Source organism: Phalacrocorax aristotelis, chromosome Z (genome assembly GCF_949628215.1).
Source record: "Phalacrocorax aristotelis chromosome Z, bGulAri2.1, whole genome shotgun sequence".
Lineage (NCBI taxonomy): Eukaryota > Metazoa > Chordata > Aves > Suliformes > Phalacrocoracidae > Phalacrocorax > Phalacrocorax aristotelis.
The window spans coordinates 54,364,976-54,384,151 of record NC_134311.1 but is presented as its reverse complement, the minus strand read 5'-3'; the positions used below and the strand labels follow the sequence as shown (position 1 = coordinate 54,384,151).

Sequence of the window (19,176 nt, the reverse complement as noted above, 5' to 3'; positions counted from 1 at the left end):
CAAACAAACAACAACAACAACAAAAACATAAAAATCAAGACATTTATTAAAAAATCGTTGTGAAAAAACAACATAATTCAACTACATTCAGTGGCGAACAGGAAGAAAATAAGGAAAAATGAAAACACAAGGCTTCTTCAACATACTCATGGTATTAAATAGTATAAAATACTATTTTCCAACAAGACACATAACCAACAATTTCTAAGATTTGAAAGATGCACTGCTGGTTGGTTCATACAGGACCAGCTACTGCAAGGCAGGCGGTGCTGTAAAAGATATGCACTATCAGGACGTTGTTTTGCATCGCATCCCGATTCTCCATCCAAAACACACTTAATTACACAGAGCTGAGCCAAACAGAGTCTGTTTTGAACATTAAATAAATCCTTTTGTTCTTCCTTGCACCTGAATCCCTTCCTATGTCCAAAACAATAAACTAAAAACAAATATTTCTCTCTGACAGAAATGACTAAGCCACTTCTGGGCTATGAATCTCATTCGTTTCCTGGAAGGAGACTAAAAACCTCAAGGCTTGTGACTTGAAAAGCAGGGGTAGACATCAACACTAGCTGACAAATTCCAGTTTTTCCTGGCTTCGTACTTTTATACATTACTGTTTCATTTTCTCATTTTTCCATTAGTTAGGAGATTGTTTATAAAGCCATCTTCAGCGCACCCCACTAACGCAGAAACACACACAAGTGGTTTTGTGAACAGACAGTGGCCACGATGCACAAGTCAGGTACGTGAGAGCCCATCTGAGGGCAGGGCTGCAGTGGCATCTCCCTTTCCACTTACCAGATGTCTGGAACGTCCCCCTTTCCTTTAACTAGCTCACCTATTCATCATACCTTTACCAATTAACACCCAGAGGATGGCATCAATGCTGCAGAAGAAAAGGAGGACATGGGAGAAGGTTAAACTCCATCGCAAAGGTGGACTTTGGAGTCTTCCCCCAGCAGTTTTAGCAGCAGGAGAGTTAGAGAAGGCTCCCATCCACCAGCTCCATGCAGTAAAGGCTGCACATGGTACGGCCACCTACATCATCAGGTGAAGTTTCAGTTGACTTTACTGCTTTGGTGACCCCAACAAAGAGGCAAAGCACTACAGGAGATGGTTTCTGTTAGCAGATGGATACTCCTCGTTCTTTGTACTGCAGCCAAACACTCCCTTGAACTGTTTGGTTTAAGACATTTATTTATTGAGCACCACCGGAGTGCTCAATACCAGGCAGGAACACCCTCTCAGCCAGGAGCAGAGAAGGTCTCCGGCTCGCAGGGCGAACCCAAGCTCAGACCATGGCTTCATAACTGGTCTCTCCAGCAACAGAGCAGGCTCCTGAGCCCCACTATTTATGTATTGGCTTAAGTAGGAAACTTAATCCTTTGCATTTCTTACAGTAGTTGCTCTACTGTCACTCTGCATATCACCATCTCCACCAACTGCTCGAGGCTTTTTCTGAAGAACCTCTTCATGTTCAGGGGGATCTCAAACATCTCCTCTCCGCACAGACCTGGAGATGAGGATCATACACTTGCTGGGGACCTGCAGGCTGAAGCATGCTTGCCAATATCTTGCCTCATGCCACAGATTTCTTGGTCAGCAGCAGTCACTGGAATACACTCTCTGCTTACTGATGCCCAGGCTGGCATCCTCCTCCCTCTGCCCTGCAGAGGTTCTAAAGGACCAAAGTCCTACAGGGGCAAAGATTGATCTGTTTCTCTAACACCCTAAACCGTCTGACCAAAAACATATTACCTTTCCTCACAAACCTCACCACACCTAGAATATTTATCCACAGTGTTTTCCTAATTTATTCCTAGTGTTTTCCTAATTCCATGAAAAAATAAATCTAAAATTTTAACTGAGAAAAAGACACAGACAGAATTTTCTTTAATTTAAACCAAAAATACAACATGCATCAGCCAGGTTTGAACTGGCACAGCTTAGCAGGAATGTATTTAACATCAGGTGGAGACAGTAAGAGGATTTACAAAGAAAAGAGAAGGGAGAAGGCAATAAAGTAAAAAATGCCACAGAAAATGGAAGAGTGTTCCCCAAAAGCAGACTATAAAGCAGTGAGGTTGGGTACTTCGGTTCACTCCATAAGACCTATTGCTAGAAAACAATTACAAAGCATTTATGAAATAAAACGGAAATTCTCCTTCTTCATGAAAGGGATTTAAACAAGTATAGACACTGTTTCCTTCCCTACAATCCACAATTAATTTTCATAATTCAGGCTGTAATTTTATTGCTTCTACTAATAGCCTTGAACCTAAAAGAGCACTATTCCTCTTGAAAAGAACTATAAATAGTGGCAAACCCAGCAGCAACTCTTCTTGTTTTATTACCAGCACAGTTAAGTGACGCAGACAACCTGAACTCACCCTCCCAGCAATGCCCTTAAAACAACCAGAAACTGAGGTGCTCTCAGGCCTCTCAGACTCCTTCCAAGGTCCATGCTCCTGTTCCCCGCTCCCCCTCCGACAACCAACGGACATAAGCCTGAGTGTGTCAAGGACAAAAAAGTTGCAGTGAAGATGCTCAACCTGTGCCTGATGGTCCTTGGGGGCTGCCAGTCCTAAACCTGATGCCCTAACCTGATGATAATAAAACAGGAAAGGTTACTTGGAAGCATTTGTCTCATTCAGATTAAACCACTCCGTTTTTCTTCCATCTTAGGAAGCACTTTATGACCTGCTGAGCCACCTGGACACTCACAAGTCTATGGGGCCAGATTAGACCCACGCAAGAGTACTGAAGGAGCTGGCGAAGGAGATTGCCAAGCCACTCTCCATCATTGATCAGGAGTCCTGGTTAACAGGGGAGGTCCCAGAGGACTGGAGGCCTGTCAGCTTGACCTCAGTATCGGGGAAGACTACAGAGCAGTTCATATTGAGTGCGCTCACCAGGCATGTGCAGGACAACCAGGGGATCAGGCCCAGTTGGCAGGGGTTCATGAAAGGCAGGTTCTGCCTGACCAGCCTGATCTCCTTCTATGACAGGGTGACCCATCTAGTGGATGAGGGAAAGGCTGTGGATGTTGTCTACCTGGACTTTAGTAAAGCCTTTGACACTGTCGCCCACAGCATTCTCCTAGAGAAGGTGGCGGCTCACAGCTTGGACAAGTGCACTCTGCGCTGGGTAAAAAACTGGCTGGGTGGCCGAGCCCAGAGAGTGGTGGTGAATGGAGTCAAATCCAGTTGGTGGCCAGTCACGAGCGGTGTTCCCCAGGGCTCAGTGTTGGGGCCAGTCTTGTTTAATATCTTTATCAATCATCTGGATGAGGGGATTGAGTGTGCCCTCAGTAAGTCTGCAGGTGACACCAAGCTGGGCAGGAGTGTTGATCTGCTTGAGGGTAGGAAGCCTCTGCAGAGGGACCTGGACAGGCTGGATCAATGGGCTGAATCCAGTTGTACGAGGTTAAACAAGGCCAAGTGCCAGGTCCTGCACTTGGGTCACAACAACCCCATGCAACGCTACAGGCTTGGGGAAGAGTGGCTGGAGAGCTGCCCAGCAGAGAAGGACCTGGGGGGTTGGCTGACAGCCGGCTGAACATGAGCCAGCAGTGTGCCCAGGTGACCAAGAAGGCCAATGGCCTCCTGGCTTGTATCAGGAATAGTGCGGCCAGCAGGAGCAGGGAAGTGATCGTGCCCCTGCACTCGGCACTGGTGAGGCTGCACCTTGAGTACTGGGTTCAGTTTTGGGCCCCCTTACTACAAGAGGGGCATCAAGTTGCTGGAGCGTGTCCGCAGAAGGACAACAAAGCCAGTGAAGGAGAGCAGGTCTGATGAGGAGAGGTTGAGGAAGTTGGGGTTGTTTAGTCTGGAGGAGTCTGAGGGGAGACCTTATTGCTCTCTTCAACTACCTGAAAGGACGTTGTAGTGAGGTGGGTGTTGGTCTCTTCTCCCAAGTTACTAGCAATAGAACTAGAGGAAATGGCTTCAAGCTGCATCAGGGGAGGTTTAGATTGGATATTAGGGAAATTTTCTTTACTGAAAGAGTGGTCAGGCACTGGAACAGGCTGCCCAGGGAGGTGGTGGAGTCTCCATCCCTGGAGGTATTTAAAAGAAGGGTAGACATGGCACTTCACGTCATGGTTTACAAGACACGGTAGTGTTGGGTTGATGGTTGGACGTGATGATTCTATAGGTCTTTTGCAACTTAATGATTCTATGATTCTTTCTTCTCTGTTTTTTTTTTGTTTTGTCAACTGAAAAACTTTGGGAAGTGTCCTTTTTTTTGGCAGCTCTAACAACTTATTTGGTCTAACATTTAACACTGATTATCTTCACAAATGGAATAATCCAATTTTCAGAAGGAAAATATCCTTAATGAAGGTGCAATCAACAAGAAATTCAGCTTCTCTCTCTCTCTACCCCTCCTTCCACTTTCTTCAAACCCACCAACAAATAAACATCTAAGCATAGCACCTCTGTTGGATGCCCAGTTTCCTCTAGCAGCAAACTCCTTGTGGGCCTAGTGATCTCAACATCTGACCAGTTTGTGTTAGTGAGCAGCTCCTGAAATAGTTGTCACTCAGGCACTTATTACAAGTGATGATTACCAAAAGGTTCGTGCCTTCCTGTTTCTTCTGTTGAACTTCAACGTGGCTAACAAGTCCTGACCTGTGCAACTGCACTAAATTCCTGAATTATTTGCAATGCTCCCTAGACAATCCAGGCCCTCTCTTTATTCAGTCCTTTTTATGCCTTATAAAGGGAATACAAACACTTTTTCCAAATAGCAAAACTCCTATGAATAAATTATTCCTCTACCTTTCCATCAATCTGTATGTCTCTAAATCCTCATAAAAATGAATGATGTCCAAAAACACCAGATGGTGCAACAATTTTCTCCAGAAATGTGTCACTCAAAAGTTAATTTTTTTCCAATAAAAATAGCCCTGCAGCTCTGAAAACTGACAGAATCTCACAGGCACAAGGTCCTAACTAGTGATGGATGATAGCACACGCATCTTTCACAACAACAGTACTAAAGAGAACATCCTGACACTGTCAAGACAAGGAGTTGCAGAGACAGCAGGTAGGGAAAGGTCTCATCCTCTTTCTAAATCCTTGCAAATTCCCTGTTTCTCAACCATTTTTGATCTGGGGAAGAAACAGATTGCTGGGATAACCCTTGATCATGAAACCCTGGAAGATTACAAACCTCCTCCTCTTCTAACCTGTGCTGGGATCTGAAGCACTCCTGCCCCAGTTGATCCCCTTTTCCCTCTCTCTCCTTCTTCTGCATGCACAGGGCTCCCTCAGCCACATGCAACCCTCAGTTGTGCTTGGCCTCTTGGTTTTGGGGACAAAAACACAGTGATGGAGACAGCACGAGGAAGCAACATGAGTCAGTGCTTCTGAGTCAGGTGAAAGGAGAATATGGCTGTAAGAAGAATCAAAACTATACTTTCAGAAAGGAGAGAGAAAGAATACATGCTGCTTATATAAGCTGCTTAGAGGATACTAAAATAGATGTCAGGCCCAGCCCAAGCCTGGACCTCAGAAACAAAGGGAATGACTGACATCCTTTAGTCTGAAGGAGAAACTGCCTGGAAAGCCTTCAGGAGGTCCTCACACTCAACACGGACGGCCAGTAAGCACTGCCAGGCAGGACTGCACTGAGAGCTCCTCACTATGCATGAGCATTGCCACCAGGCCCCACGAATTTGGATCCATTTTTGTTGTATTCAGAAACAAGGGGAAAGATCCCAGCTTCATTTAAGAGCAATAATGGGTACAAAGGGAGATGTCACTTCTTTAGTGCAATAGTGCCCATGAGGCAACTGCTAATGCAGCATGCACAAGACACACTTGTCTAACATTTCAAGCATTCACAGAGACTTTGTATAGTGACTGGAGCATTTCCTGCTTTTCCACTGTCTTCAAATTCTGCTTATGTATAATATTTAAATCTGATAAGTGAACGAAGTATGAAAAAGACATAGAAACAAAAATATTCAAGTCCTATAAAAGTCTCATGAGGGCAACATACTCTTTTCCATATAAATGTTGCAGTATACCTGAAAAATAACAATTAGCATAACTAAAAATTAAAGAATTCTGCTATTTGGATAGCAGCTGCCCTGGCAAAGCTTAGTCTGGTACCAACCAAGCTGATCTCCAACTCTCTGAACCCACAACGCACCAGCATAAACTTCCCCATGTTTCAAGCAAGGTAGTACCCAGTTGGCTTTGCCTGAGCACCTCTCAGTACTGCTGCTATGCTGCCGATGCTTCTCGGTTAGACTTCAACTGCTTTTGACAAAAAGCTTAGCCAAGTCTGTGAACAAAACTACAGCTGATTTCTTCAGGCTTTGAATCAAGGTCTTCATTGCTAAGATCCAACAGCTGTTCCAGTAGTTGAGTAATGTGAACAAATATTTACTACACACCAAAATGAAACAACTATTTTTTTTTTTTTCTCTCTCCTGTCTAGCCAGTATTTGAATGAGACTTGGTATTTGTTTTTCTATCGCTTGAAAGAGCTGTTCACAAGAGACAGACAAAAACCATCCTTCTCCTGAGGAAGGCAGTAGCTGATTTCAAGCTATCTGTCATTAAGAATTAGAAAGATTTAAGACAGGAAGAAAGCCCTCACCCAAAGAAATGGGCTAAGTGCTGTGTTTTTACTTCCCAGAAGCTTGCATGAATCTCTCAGCTTGGCTCATATGGAAACTGCCTGTCCTCCAATTTTCAGCAATTTAAAGTACTAAAAGGAAAATAGCCAAAAGTACCGAATTTTCAATGAAAAACATGTGAACCCATCAAGTTTAACACTGTTTCCAACCTCAGCTGTAAATCAGCTGGGTCTGCAAAAAAAATTATACTCTTCAGCAAAACCTAACCACAGTTTTCTGTTTGCAATGAAACCTGAAACCAGGAAAGATTCACCTGATCTTGTTACAAAATTTTCTAATAGCATACCTTAATGTAAAGGTTCATGTATATTTTCATCCTACTACCTCTACAATAAAAAAAGCCACAAAACTGCTTTAATTATATTCTCCCCAAAGAGTGATCATAGTCATAAATAAAGCATAAACACTGACAGAACCATGACAGACATTTTCTTTACTCCATAAATGAGAATGCCTACAGTAACATAATCTTCTGTTTTATGACCATATCCTTTTTGTCTGAGTAATTAAATATCTCACTTGGTTGGAATCATGGCAGCAATACTTCACTGCCTCAATACTTGCTTTTTTCAAACCGACAGCTCTTTAATCTTGCAAAGGCAGGCTCTATTTATAAATAAAGAACTGCATTCACAGTGAGTCAAAGCCCAAAAAGCTTCTGAAGAGACTGAGTTACTGAAAAGAAGAGTTACAATAACCATTATTATCCTTTTTAAACCTCTGGGCACAAACCAAATCTCTGATTACGCCTTTCTTACTTGAACAGTTTTTCATCTTAACCACAAATTAAAGCACAAGGTTTGAGAACCTGGGATAAAATGGTGAGTTACTCTGCTCTGAACTGTGTACCAAACCACTTTAAAAACGCTTTCCAACTTAAAACAAAACCTTACCACCTTCTGAGCAGCTTCCGAGGATGTTCCAGGTCGATGGCAATTCTTCATGAGCAATGGCCATCACCAAATCATTATCCAGGGACTGCAGATCTTTTATCCTTAGCCCAAACTTATCCAGCAACATCTTGTGACTAGCAGCAGTGACACACTCTGCGTGATCTAGCAGAAAGCGAGACAACTTGCAAGACAGATTCTCTCTGTAAGTGACGGGACAGCTGCCGAGCACCACAGGTGCGTATCCCCTTGTGTACATTAGCACAGACACAGAAACTGCTTCTTGGCATCCATGGCCTGTAATTATAATGTAAATTAATCACTAACGTTACCTATATACAGAAAATGCATTAGTTTTTCATCATTCCCCTGCTTCTAAGAGCTGTGACTATTCATCATGAATTATTTTATTCTTCCCTCTAATTACATGTATGTGGTGTAGGGCATCTACCAACCATTTCTGGTGATTAACTTGGATTCAGCTAGACCGCGAACTGCCAGTCCTCCCAATTATACTGACATAATTAATTCTAGAACCAAGGTGAAGGTTCTTTAACCACAATGGAAAGAAGAGGTAACCACATCAGGATGAAATCCCACAAATCAAAAGCCTGAAGGTTCTTTGATAAGAATTTTAAAAAATGAGACGTTCATTTAAAGAGTGGCAGAGTGGCCTGCAACATAAACTCTGAGTAAGATATCTATTTATTAACACCCATTTTGTACCTACGCAGTGTTTCCATGTAGGACAAAACCCAGAAGCTTTTAAATAATGCATGCTTCATGCTTTTGGCAGTCCTGATTAAACACTGTATCAACTCTCTAACTTACAGGTGAGACCCTCAAAGTCCAAGTGAGTTTGCCTTTGAAACCTCTTAAGCACCTTGTGCATTCCTCCTCCTCCTTTGCCATCTAAGTGAGGGTGAATGTCATACATCTAGAAGAGGTGCAAGCTGTACATGACATAGTAGAGGTGCAAATCTAAATTTTCCAAAATGTCCCTGAGCAACTACAAGTACATATGCAATCTAGTAACTGCAGAACGAAGCATGTACTTACCACATCTGCAGTTGTTTTTGAAGTGCTCTGCACTCCCTTATGTTTAATTTGGCAACTACGAAACAACACTAACATCAGCAGGGCTGTATTTTAACCTCACACTTTTTTTTCATCTGTTCATGGCTTCTGTTGGGAACAGGCAGAGGAATAAGTGTTGCCTGTGGCCTCCTGTTTTTATTCCTAGCCCAGATGCAATCATTTAACAGTGTCTTTTCAGCCCTCTTAAAAAAAAAAACCACCAAACCAAAAGGCTTTGCTAACCTGTAATAAGCCTAGCATTGCATTTTCTCCATTTGTATTCTATGACAATCATTTAACATTTACAGGATCAAAGGAGCCACCACGTAATGGCAGCAAACTTTCCCTTTTTATACTCAGCAGTTACTTTCAGACTCTAAATACCCTTTAGAAAACAAGAACTAATAACAAGCAGATCCTATTGCACAAGCACATCATGTCTATAGCCACCTACTCGCACAAATTAAAAAGTCACAAAGCACACAATAAAGGTGACAACCAGGGTTTATGTTACATCCGTGAGGGGGACAACACCAAGGCAGAGAACAGGCTGGGAGGCAACACAAATCCCCCATTTGCAGCAAGGCACCCTTTGAAACAGTCTCTCCAACACCTCTGCTCTGTGTGCAGCTCCAGCAGAGCTCCAAGCACCGCACACCTCCACCATGAGAGGCTTGCAAGCTGGGCTGACTGCTGCACCCAGGGAAGGCTCAGACAAAAACATGACTTTTGCAGGTGTTAGGATGCCTGGAGGCAAACAGTTGTGGCATAAAATTAATTCACATTAAAAATTATGCCATTCATGAGATTGTGCGTTAAGGCACACCTGACTATGCGAGCCCAGTAACACCATCTACGCCTGATACTGTGCTGCTGTGGACTGCTACAAAGGCAGGATTATCTATGGTCAGTCAAACTCAGCCCGGATTCTAAAGCCCTGCATTCAATTCCTGCATTTCCTCTATTACAGAGCCATAAAAGAGAGTTATACCAAATTGTCCATTTGTGCCCAGCTTTGAAATGGGAGTGAGGTATAGTGAAGGGATGAAAAATGTAAACAGGAGTTAACACTCACCTGGAACAATGGACTGAAGAGCGTTGTCACTAACGCGCTCAGCGAACATTATATGCCTCTTCAGGGATCCATCATAAACAAAGTAAAACTCGGCATCCTCAGGGAGGTAAATGTCTTTGTCAAATTTTGCATTTATTGTCACCTGTCCCTGAAAAATGAAAGCACTTTCAGAAACATCCAGTAAATTTCTCGTCTCCAACAAACCCATTGATATATACTTGAGATGGAAGTTTATCATAACCTTTTCAACTCAACTATACAGAGGCTGTGATCCAACGACAAATCTGTAGTTTTCTACTTCCACTTAGAAAATAACACTGCACAAGCACAGGTGATTTTAAAAACTGCCTTTTAAATAAAATCTTTCAACTAATTCCTTTCATCCCAACCCACACAAATATAACTGACTTTTTATTTAAAATGTATCATAACAAGTGAGTCACTGAACCCAAGTATTTTGCTATTTATAAAAGCATGCTTTGTGTTAAAAAAAAAAAATTCAAAAGTGCTTGAAATGATCTTACTCGGTTTACAAAACAAAAGCACTAATGTAATTCTACAACTGACTATGCTGGTTTCAAAAAAAAAAAAAATATCCTAGTTCCCAGATATCTGCCCGTGGGTTTCTTTATAGTAAATAGAAAGCAACCAGCCAAGAAAAATCTGTCATACAATAGCTTCAAAAAAGAACAGGAAAGGGATCTGAGAAGCAGCAAACAATAACAAATGTCTGACATGTCTGAGGGAGGAAATTTAGATGAAATTGCATTTCCTCGAAGAGGACAGCATGCTCCACCACGGTCCCTGGCTGCCACAGTTGTTCTAAATAAGACAGAATTGCCCCAACATCTGGCAGAAATGGTGTTTTCTGGAAAATATGCAGCACAAGAATATCTCAGCCATTCACACATCCAAACGATGCCTACCCTGACTCTACTCAAACTAGTTACCACAGTACTGACTCTACTAGCTCCATAAACAAGTCTGGTAAAAACCTGCACCAAAGCACAGAAACTTCTATGCTTGAAAGCCGTTGTTATGTCCTTGACCATCCTGACAAGCATCCAGCTCCTTCCTCTGTTCATTTTATAGCAAGCACACACTTTACTGCAGTAAGACTCTTGCCACTCCCCACGTCACATCTTTGTCTGACTTCCCCAAGGACATATTTCTCATCACTTGTTACAAAGCAAATCCTGCATTTGTTTTCCTCTTAAATACAGGCTCATCTATTGAACTACGGGTGAAGAGGCAATGGCTAGTTTCAGGCACAAAATTTTCCTTAGATAGGATTGTTCCTGTAAGGGTAGATGTAAACATTAGGAGTCTAGTATCAAGAGCAACCATGGCTGTCATCCCCAGAAACACATAAGGCACCTCTTTTTAGTAGCCTGAAGTGTTATTATAACTGACAAGTGTTTTCTCCTATTTCTCTTTGGGTTTTGCACTGTTACACCCATAAACCTTTTATTATTATTGTTATTATTGCTGTTGTTATTATTATCATTGATAATAATTTATCACTTTTTTAAAAAATCTTTTTATGTTAGTTGTGAATAGCTCCTTTTGTCTGTTGAGTAGTACTATGGATGGCTATTCTGGGGACACAGGAACAGGGCAAGTCCCTGAAGAGACTCCACAGACTGCTCAGTGGGTGCTTAGTGACAGCAGACTGGTGCAGAGGAGCACAGCAGAATTTCTTCCGCATGGGCACTTGTGGCCTCAACTCCCAAACCACCCCTCCACCCTCTGGACCTGTAAGGCTGAGGGACTACTTAGCCAGCCAGCTTTCACATTTTCTTCGCACTAACTACATGAACCAGGGAGATATTTTATGGCAATATTTCTCATTTCATAAGCCTACACTTGAATAAAACAAAAATCAAGCTGAAATTGTAGCCATTGGCTTATACTGATCCTTTTTAAAAAATTGTTAATTTAGACTCAGCAAGGACAGAGGAACATCTTAAACTGATCACACTGCATTATGTACAGGCACAAGGGAGAATCTCACAGCTCCTTGACTTATAACGGGTGAAGGAAACAAGCAAGAGGGGGAAAGACAGAGTGGAAAGCTCATATGTATATGATAAAAAGCTGTTTTCTCATAACCCACTCCTTACAACCCTCCAGAAGAAGAAACTGCTCGTAATTTAAGCAAAGATTTTACTAAAGGAAGGCAATTGGCAGCTACCTTGTATCTGGCCAAACAATTAAGTGATTAATTTGGAAAATCTCACATGATCCAAATAGAGGGTTAAACCCTTTATTACTAGAGAGGAATCAAAGATAACAGAGAAAGTAGCTTTCACAGAGGAATACTAAGCTGCACCTTTTTTCATGCTGTATGGTTACCGCACCTAGCATCAGAAAGAGCTATTTCACAAAGGACAACCTCCTATCATCAACTCAAGCACTTCCCATTTGACATCACATCTGTCCTGTCTTGAGATGTTCTCATTTAACGTTGTTCAATTATGTCATCATCTTCCCTACTGCCTCTACTAAAACATGCATCCGTTTGCTGTTCAGGCCACCACAGATGCTTTTTGCTCTCACTTCAAATATCTTTTTTCTCCTCATCTACTCCTCTCCAAAATAACTTTGGTGCACTTATGTCATCTCCACTTCTCACCACCTGAAAATCTTTTACTATTGTATGCTATGACTGCCAGAGTTCACCCCTACACTTTCATCCCTTCCTCTCCCTCCATTGCTTTGCACACACAACGCTTGTCCCCAGCCACACTGCTGCCTACCCTCTCACAGGACATCTCCTCTTCCACCACACATCAGCCCTTCTGCCCCCCTCATCCTCTCCTCTGAGCTACAGCATTCACCCTGGTTTCAGATTTACACTCGTCAAAGCTGGTCACAGCCTGTATTTGGGAAGGCATACTTCCTGTACTTTGGAGGCTCTTTAATACCAACCTCCATGGAAGCTTTGATCTTTATAAGGTAAGATATGCTAGCCACCCTTTGGAAAATACATTAAACAAAATTGTTTGTGCTAAAGGGAATGCCATGGCTGCTAAAAATGTATCTAATGCTATATTTAAACCTGAATATTTAAGCATCTCTTCCTTCAGCACAGTCTTCCCTTAGGGCAGAATAACATCTATTTAATGCCAGGTTTGAATGTAAACCAATACTTCCAATAAAAGCCTGAGGGATCTATATGCTGCTGAAGAAATGCAATTCACAGGACAGGGTGAAACCAGAAAGAACCACCTCATACTATGTTTGATCAATTCTTTTCCTACCTTTCCAAAACCTTTTTCTTAGATTTTAATATAATTATTGTACAGTTAATATAATTTTTAGACAATATTTCACCTGTGTAGCATACATATAATCTACACCCTTATACATATATATATGCACTAATAAAAAAAGGATGCTGTAATGCAACTAGACAAACAGATGTGACTCTGACGGAGGTGGCTGCACCCACAATCCATTTGCACTGCTGGCACAAATGTGTTTATTTGGCAGATCAGTATCCCACTCTTACAATCACTTGCACTTCCCTCCAAACATTGCTGGCAGAGGCTTTTTCATTACCCACATGAAAACAAAAATACCACTGAACTTTGAGAATGCTTTTATCGCTGCCACAAAAGGTATCCCTGTGTATGACTATGCACACATCAAAGACGCTTTCCCACTCTTTTTCACAGCTGTGAAGCGAGTTGCAGCAAGACCGCACTGTGATTAGCACATTGTTCATCTCATCTGTATGAAGCCAACTTTGTGACCGGAACTATTTAATTTTTTTTTTTTTTTTCAAACAAAGAGCACCTGCAGTCCATTCTAGAAAACTCCTAGGCAGAAAAATACTTGGAGAAAGTGATGCATGTTGTGGGCGTCCTCCAGACTGCAACTGGAAAAGGCAGAAGTATTCATCCACCTCCTGAGCCAGACCAAAAGGCAGCTTTTCAGGATGGAGAAGGAGGAAGAGGAGATGAGGGAAAAGCCTGCCAGCTTATTTAGTTCTTTGCAGAGTTCTTCGTACTCTGTTTTTGGATGTATGACCTTGCCTTTAGCTGCATTTAAATGCAGATCACTCAAGAGCATTGACTTTACCATGCTATCAGCTCTGCACACAGCCAATCCATCATTTTATTGAGAGCTGACAATCTTACTATAAAGACTGTACATTTCTTCCACAACTTTAATCAACACGTTGAAGAGCCTTGGGCCAAAAACTTCTCCCAGGAATGATACACCCCAGCATTTGTCACAGGAAGGTCAGGAAAGAGACTGATGCAGAGAACTTTATTAGAAGGGAAAAAAAAAATCCCACACTCAGGGTGTCCCAGGCCATATAAGAACAGTCTAGAAAGACTAATACACAAAGTGTTGGGAAATATACGCATTGTAAGTAAAACTAAATTTCAGTGTCACAACTACTTTGGTCAATCACTGAAACAGGCTTCCTCGAGAGGTGGTCGATGCCCCAACCCTGTGAGTGTTTAAGAGGCATTTGGACAATGCCCTTAATAACGTGCTTTAACTTCTGGTCAGCCCTGAAGCGTTCAGGCAGTTGGGCTAGGTGATCGTTGTAGGTTACTTCCAAGTGAAACAGTCTAGTCTAGTCTACTTTGGATTACTATTTTTGGTAGCAATTGTTAAAGCTCAGTGTCAGAAAAGTATAGCAGAGCTTCAGAAACAGGTATGATTTTGATCTCTACCAACTTCTTTGCTCATCTAGGCAGAAACCCAGAAGCCATACATTCGCCCTTTAAGAAAAGGGCTTATTTTATTAGATTAATTCGGAGGGATAATTTATATCTTCCCATTATACCTATTCCCTCCAGAGGCATTTATTTCCTGGATACTTCAGGAAAGGCCAGCCCAGCCCAGGGAGCAGGTTGCAGCAGGAACTACCTGAATAGATCTTTCCTCTGCAGACAAATGAACACAGAGAGCGACACAAGTGGGAGCAATTCCAGCTTCATCCTCCTCCTCCTTTCCTAGCAAGGCACACAGGAAGGAGGGAAGTGGGCTGGACCTTGCAGTGAGACTCAGTAATGTATTCTTCCACCAAAGCTATGCCTCTCTGGTTCACAAGGCTTTCCCAGAGCTTTTGGGGAGATGCTACTTCTTTTGTAACAGAGCTTCTTCTTAGCAGAGCCCAAGTGTTCAATCCAGGTTCTCAATCAAAACATATACCCACTAGACTATTAAAACAATTAAATAGTGTAGGTAAACAACAGCAAAAACCAGTTCTAGGATCTCACACTCAGAGAAAACATTTATTCAGCACCACTCTCACCACATCTGGTTAAAGCATTTCGCTGCTGCTTCCCACCCCATTCTGCAAGGCACGACCAAAGCATCTTCTCAAGTCTGCAAAAAACCCGACACTGCCCTATCACTAAAGCATGAAGAGACTGAAATTATGGTTATCAGCATTTAAAAGTAGGTAATTAAGACCTAATTCATGTACCACTACAAAAGAGCAAAAAACCCCAGAAATAAATTATGATATATTCATTACCTGAAATCGAGACACTGTGCTCCTACACAGTAATGTTTGTTCCGAGCTCATTCCAGACACTGAAGCTGGAAACACATCCCAACTGGCATATTTCTTCTGCATTTCTGAATATAGAACCAATTTAGGCTTAACACTTATCCTCTAGGTACCAAAACCCAAATTAGATAAGTCATACAGGCACCTCGTCTTTGGAAAACCAGCCAAGTGGCCTAAATATAAGACAAATGTAAGCGTGCGGACCCAGAGGACTTCGCTGGGCCAGGTTCCTAACAATCCACCAGTTGCTAAGTGTCTTTGACACTGTTTTCGCACGTTCCTTTGTCCAACAACACTTAAACCTCTCTCCCACTCTTTCCTCTCCCTAACAAGCTTATTTATAGCTTCATGAACTTGGAAAAAAGTAACAGGAGTTACAGGTTCATTTCTATGTGTAGGTATGCTTAAGCATGGTTCTCAGGATCCATGTGGGCCTCAGGTAGTTCAATTCCTATTTAATCAAAGCAAGGGGAAGGCTGTGCCACTTCACCGTCTCAGCAAATAAACACAGTCCCTGGTCACAGCTGGTTTCTCAGATACATGCTGGGGAAGGTCTTTGCCCTCAAGGTCACAGTGCCGATTCTGACGGACTTGTAAGGAAGAAAACTTCAAAGTCAAAGGGCAGTTATTGAGACCAGCTAGCCATTATCTTATTTATTACACCTGAGTGGCTCAAACTCTACCGAACGACGACAGGGACACATGGGAACTGGAGATCCCTCCACACCATCCACGCCCGTAACAGCAGAGAAATTCAGGCAGCCACATCAACATCTCTGAACTGCAAAAAGATGCCAGAAATTGCACAGAACAAAAAGCACATGGGAGAAATCCTCGGTCCACTGAAGCCAGGAGGAGTTTTACCACCAATTTAAGTGAGAACCAAGATGATCATTGCAATCCTTGAAATAAAAACCAAAAAAGCATACAGGAGGACTGGGGAGAGGAGGCTGCAGCTACAGGGGCATTAAGAGAGACACCCACCTAATGCGTTAAACCTCTGGCTGAGCAAGCATTTGGCAGCTTTGACCTCTCTGAGATCCACAAAGGAAAGCATACCTTTTATTGCCAGCAAAAACACTGCCCTGGCACTGGCACCAAGGAGGAGATTAGGAAGGTTTGTGTGTTTAACAGGATTTATACGTCTATGCACTCTTTCAGTGTAACCAAACAGGTTTTTCAGACATATGTTTTCCTTTGGGGTCTCTAGGGTTCTAAGAGCTGACCAGGTCAGGCACGCCACAGCAGGGTCCCCCGAGCCCCATGTCCTAGGTAGGGAGCAGCAAAGACCAGAGTCCCCACAGCCTCAGGAGAAGAGCTCCCACCTCCAGCTGCACTCTGACCCTCTCCTGCACCCCATCAAGGGACAGGGGCAGGCTCCCACAAGGAGAAGAGGGGAAGGGAGGTAACAAACCCTCACAGCTGGGGCATAGTGGCATCCAGGCAGGCAGGATGGGCCGAAGGGGTGACCGTGGCACTTCCAGGGTGTTTGATCCCTGCTCTGCTACAATTCACCCCATGCCCTAATAAATAATTGGCCCTTAAACTGAACCAAGCTTCATCCACTTTGAATTCATTTAGGTAACACAATCTTCTTCACCAGCAACCTGCCCCAACAAAACCGGTGCAATGCAAAAAGACTTTTAGTGGGCTTCTAGATGCAGGCCACCACAACGGCCAACACTTAAATGATTTGCCCCTATCCTGCATACACAGCCTGGATAAATCTATTTTCCAAACAGCCTTTTACTATAAAAATAATTCATTCTAAAGTATATTAAAAATGTCTTTACCAAACTATAGAAGCAACATAATAGCTTGAGAACTGTCTTACCCAGTGTTTTCAAGGATATCATCTGTAAATATAATGGTACAACCAGACCCGACATTTGTAATTACATTTTCTAAGAAAAATATCTATGTACCAGGGCAAAAAGGCTTCTTTGTTCCCAAAATTCAAGTTCCAACATTCTCAAAGTAAATGCAAACCCCGAAGTATGGCTAGCAATAATGAGGCTTTTTTCCTCTATGTAAGCTGCCACTAGCCACTATAATTTAACATAAATATTTATTCACTGTTAAAATTAATCACTTCAAAAAATCTTTACATTTTAGGGTGAATTGTTTAAATATATTTTACTTATGCTTAGATAAGAATAGTGACAAGATATTTCCCTGAGCAGCCATACAGTTTTAATGACCTTTGCTCCAACTTAGCTGCAACTACGAACAATCCCTCACAAAAAATGCTAAAAAAGCAGTAGGAAAATTGTAAATAAACACAAAACAACCATATTTAAATCATAACAAGGACAAAGTTATAAACATGCCTTTCTAATGCTCAGTGATATTTTTATAACGTCCACCAGACAGTTCTTGCCGACAGATCGCAGTAAACAATGTCATGGTCTTGTTTAAGAAGGCATGTGCCCTATTTGAATGGAATGCAATGGGATTCAAGACTAAACACAATGAAACAGCAACTACACCCAAGGAAGGAAAGGAGTAACAAACTGAAAAACAAAATAGGAGATAAAAGCTAGACATTTCTCTATAAGCATTACCTTTCTAACTGTATAGACAATGACATCTTAAATGAAAATAGGGGGGTTTCCCCAACTGAATGACTTAGGAGAAGATGCAACTGAGTATAATTCATTTCTTTTCTACCCAGGGTAACAGAACAAGCATAATTCCACGTACAGACTGGAGACAAGGTATGTGATAATACGGTCATATTTAGTATTACACATTGCCCAAAAGCCTACCCGTAGGTTTTTTAATAAAAATAAAATATGCACATATAGTTGCTTTGAGAAGAGCTGGTCCTCTGCTGATTTACACTGCAAAACTCCACCAGCACCCTAAGAACCTCACTCATTTTCACCAGGTAGAACAACAGTCTTCAGCTTCCACACCTGTATACAAGACACTGCCTGCATGAGAGAAACGCACCACAGCAGATTCTCCAAGCAACATCAGCTTTCTGCACCAAGAATTTGTAGGTACTTCTTCAGCATCAGGCAGCTTTGTGAGAAACGCAGAGGAAGCATTTGCACAGACACCTCTGGCTGCAAGTAAGAAGCATCTCCCCTACATTCGCTATGAGTGAGACAGCACAAAGGAAGCCTGATGCCTAGCAGCTGAGGCAGCTCTCCGTTCTTGTCAAGAGTTAGAAAAAGAGAGTTCAGTGACCACTTGTGACCCAGAATATAATCTGAAGGATGCTTCTAGCAAGGTCCCAGCACAACCTTGAAGACAAAAGCACTAACAGGGAAATTTCTTTATGAAGATTGATAAGCTGCTCTCTTTTGATATGAAATATCAAGTTCATCACTTCAGATCAGATGTGCTGCCTTTTTAAAACTAAAAACAAGTGTTGGCAGAAGCTATTGCCACCTTTGTGACTGCTAAGTAGCCCACATAAAGTGGAAAAAAAGAAACCATTGTTACACCCAAGCCAATGACAAAAGTACACTCCAAGCAAAAAAGAACAAGAAGGATGGAAGACATCCTGAGAAGTCAACTGACACCCCTGCCTCAAGGCAGGATCAACGCTGCCCAGGTTATTCCTCAAAGACAGGTTTTGTCCACCCTATTCTGAGAGCACCCTCTGCACAGTCACCTAACACAGAGCACTGGGAACTTCCTTCCACCCAAACAATTCCCTGCCTGGCCTCTTCCACCTTCCACAGCTGGTACATATTCTAACTTTTTTAAGGGCCTATAAAAAGTCTTTGGCCATGATAACACAATAGCTGGGTGATACAAAATGGCCAGCAACACACCAGAAGCCACACAAAATAATTCAGCACAGCCTCCATTTCTGTACAACTGTTCTCATGCACACACTGAGCTCTAGCCTGTTGAGGACTTCAGAGCTGGATATTTTTTTATTTGTTTTGAAGATGAGGAGAAATGAAGGGTTGTGTTTTATTTT

The 19,176-nt window shown here is 42.3% G+C and overlaps 1 protein-coding gene across 9 annotated transcripts in view; it reads right to left on the bottom strand.

The window, feature by feature from the left end:
- ARHGEF28 (Rho guanine nucleotide exchange factor 28) overlaps positions 1–19,176 on the bottom strand; it is a 130,414-nt gene that overhangs the window by 90,004 nt on the left and 21,234 nt on the right. For 6 of the 9 annotated variants that reach the window (XM_075078226.1, XM_075078230.1, XM_075078228.1 and 3 more), the window contains exons 3-4: positions 9,698–9,845; positions 7,549–7,842 (exon numbers count right to left, since the gene is read on the bottom strand). In XM_075078226.1, the coding sequence (XP_074934327.1) occupies positions 7,549–7,842; positions 9,698–9,845 (442 nt within the window). The remainder of the gene's footprint in view (positions 1–7,548; positions 7,843–9,697; positions 9,846–19,176) is intronic. The other 3 variants (XM_075078227.1, XM_075078229.1, XM_075078236.1) reach the window with 1 other exon arrangement.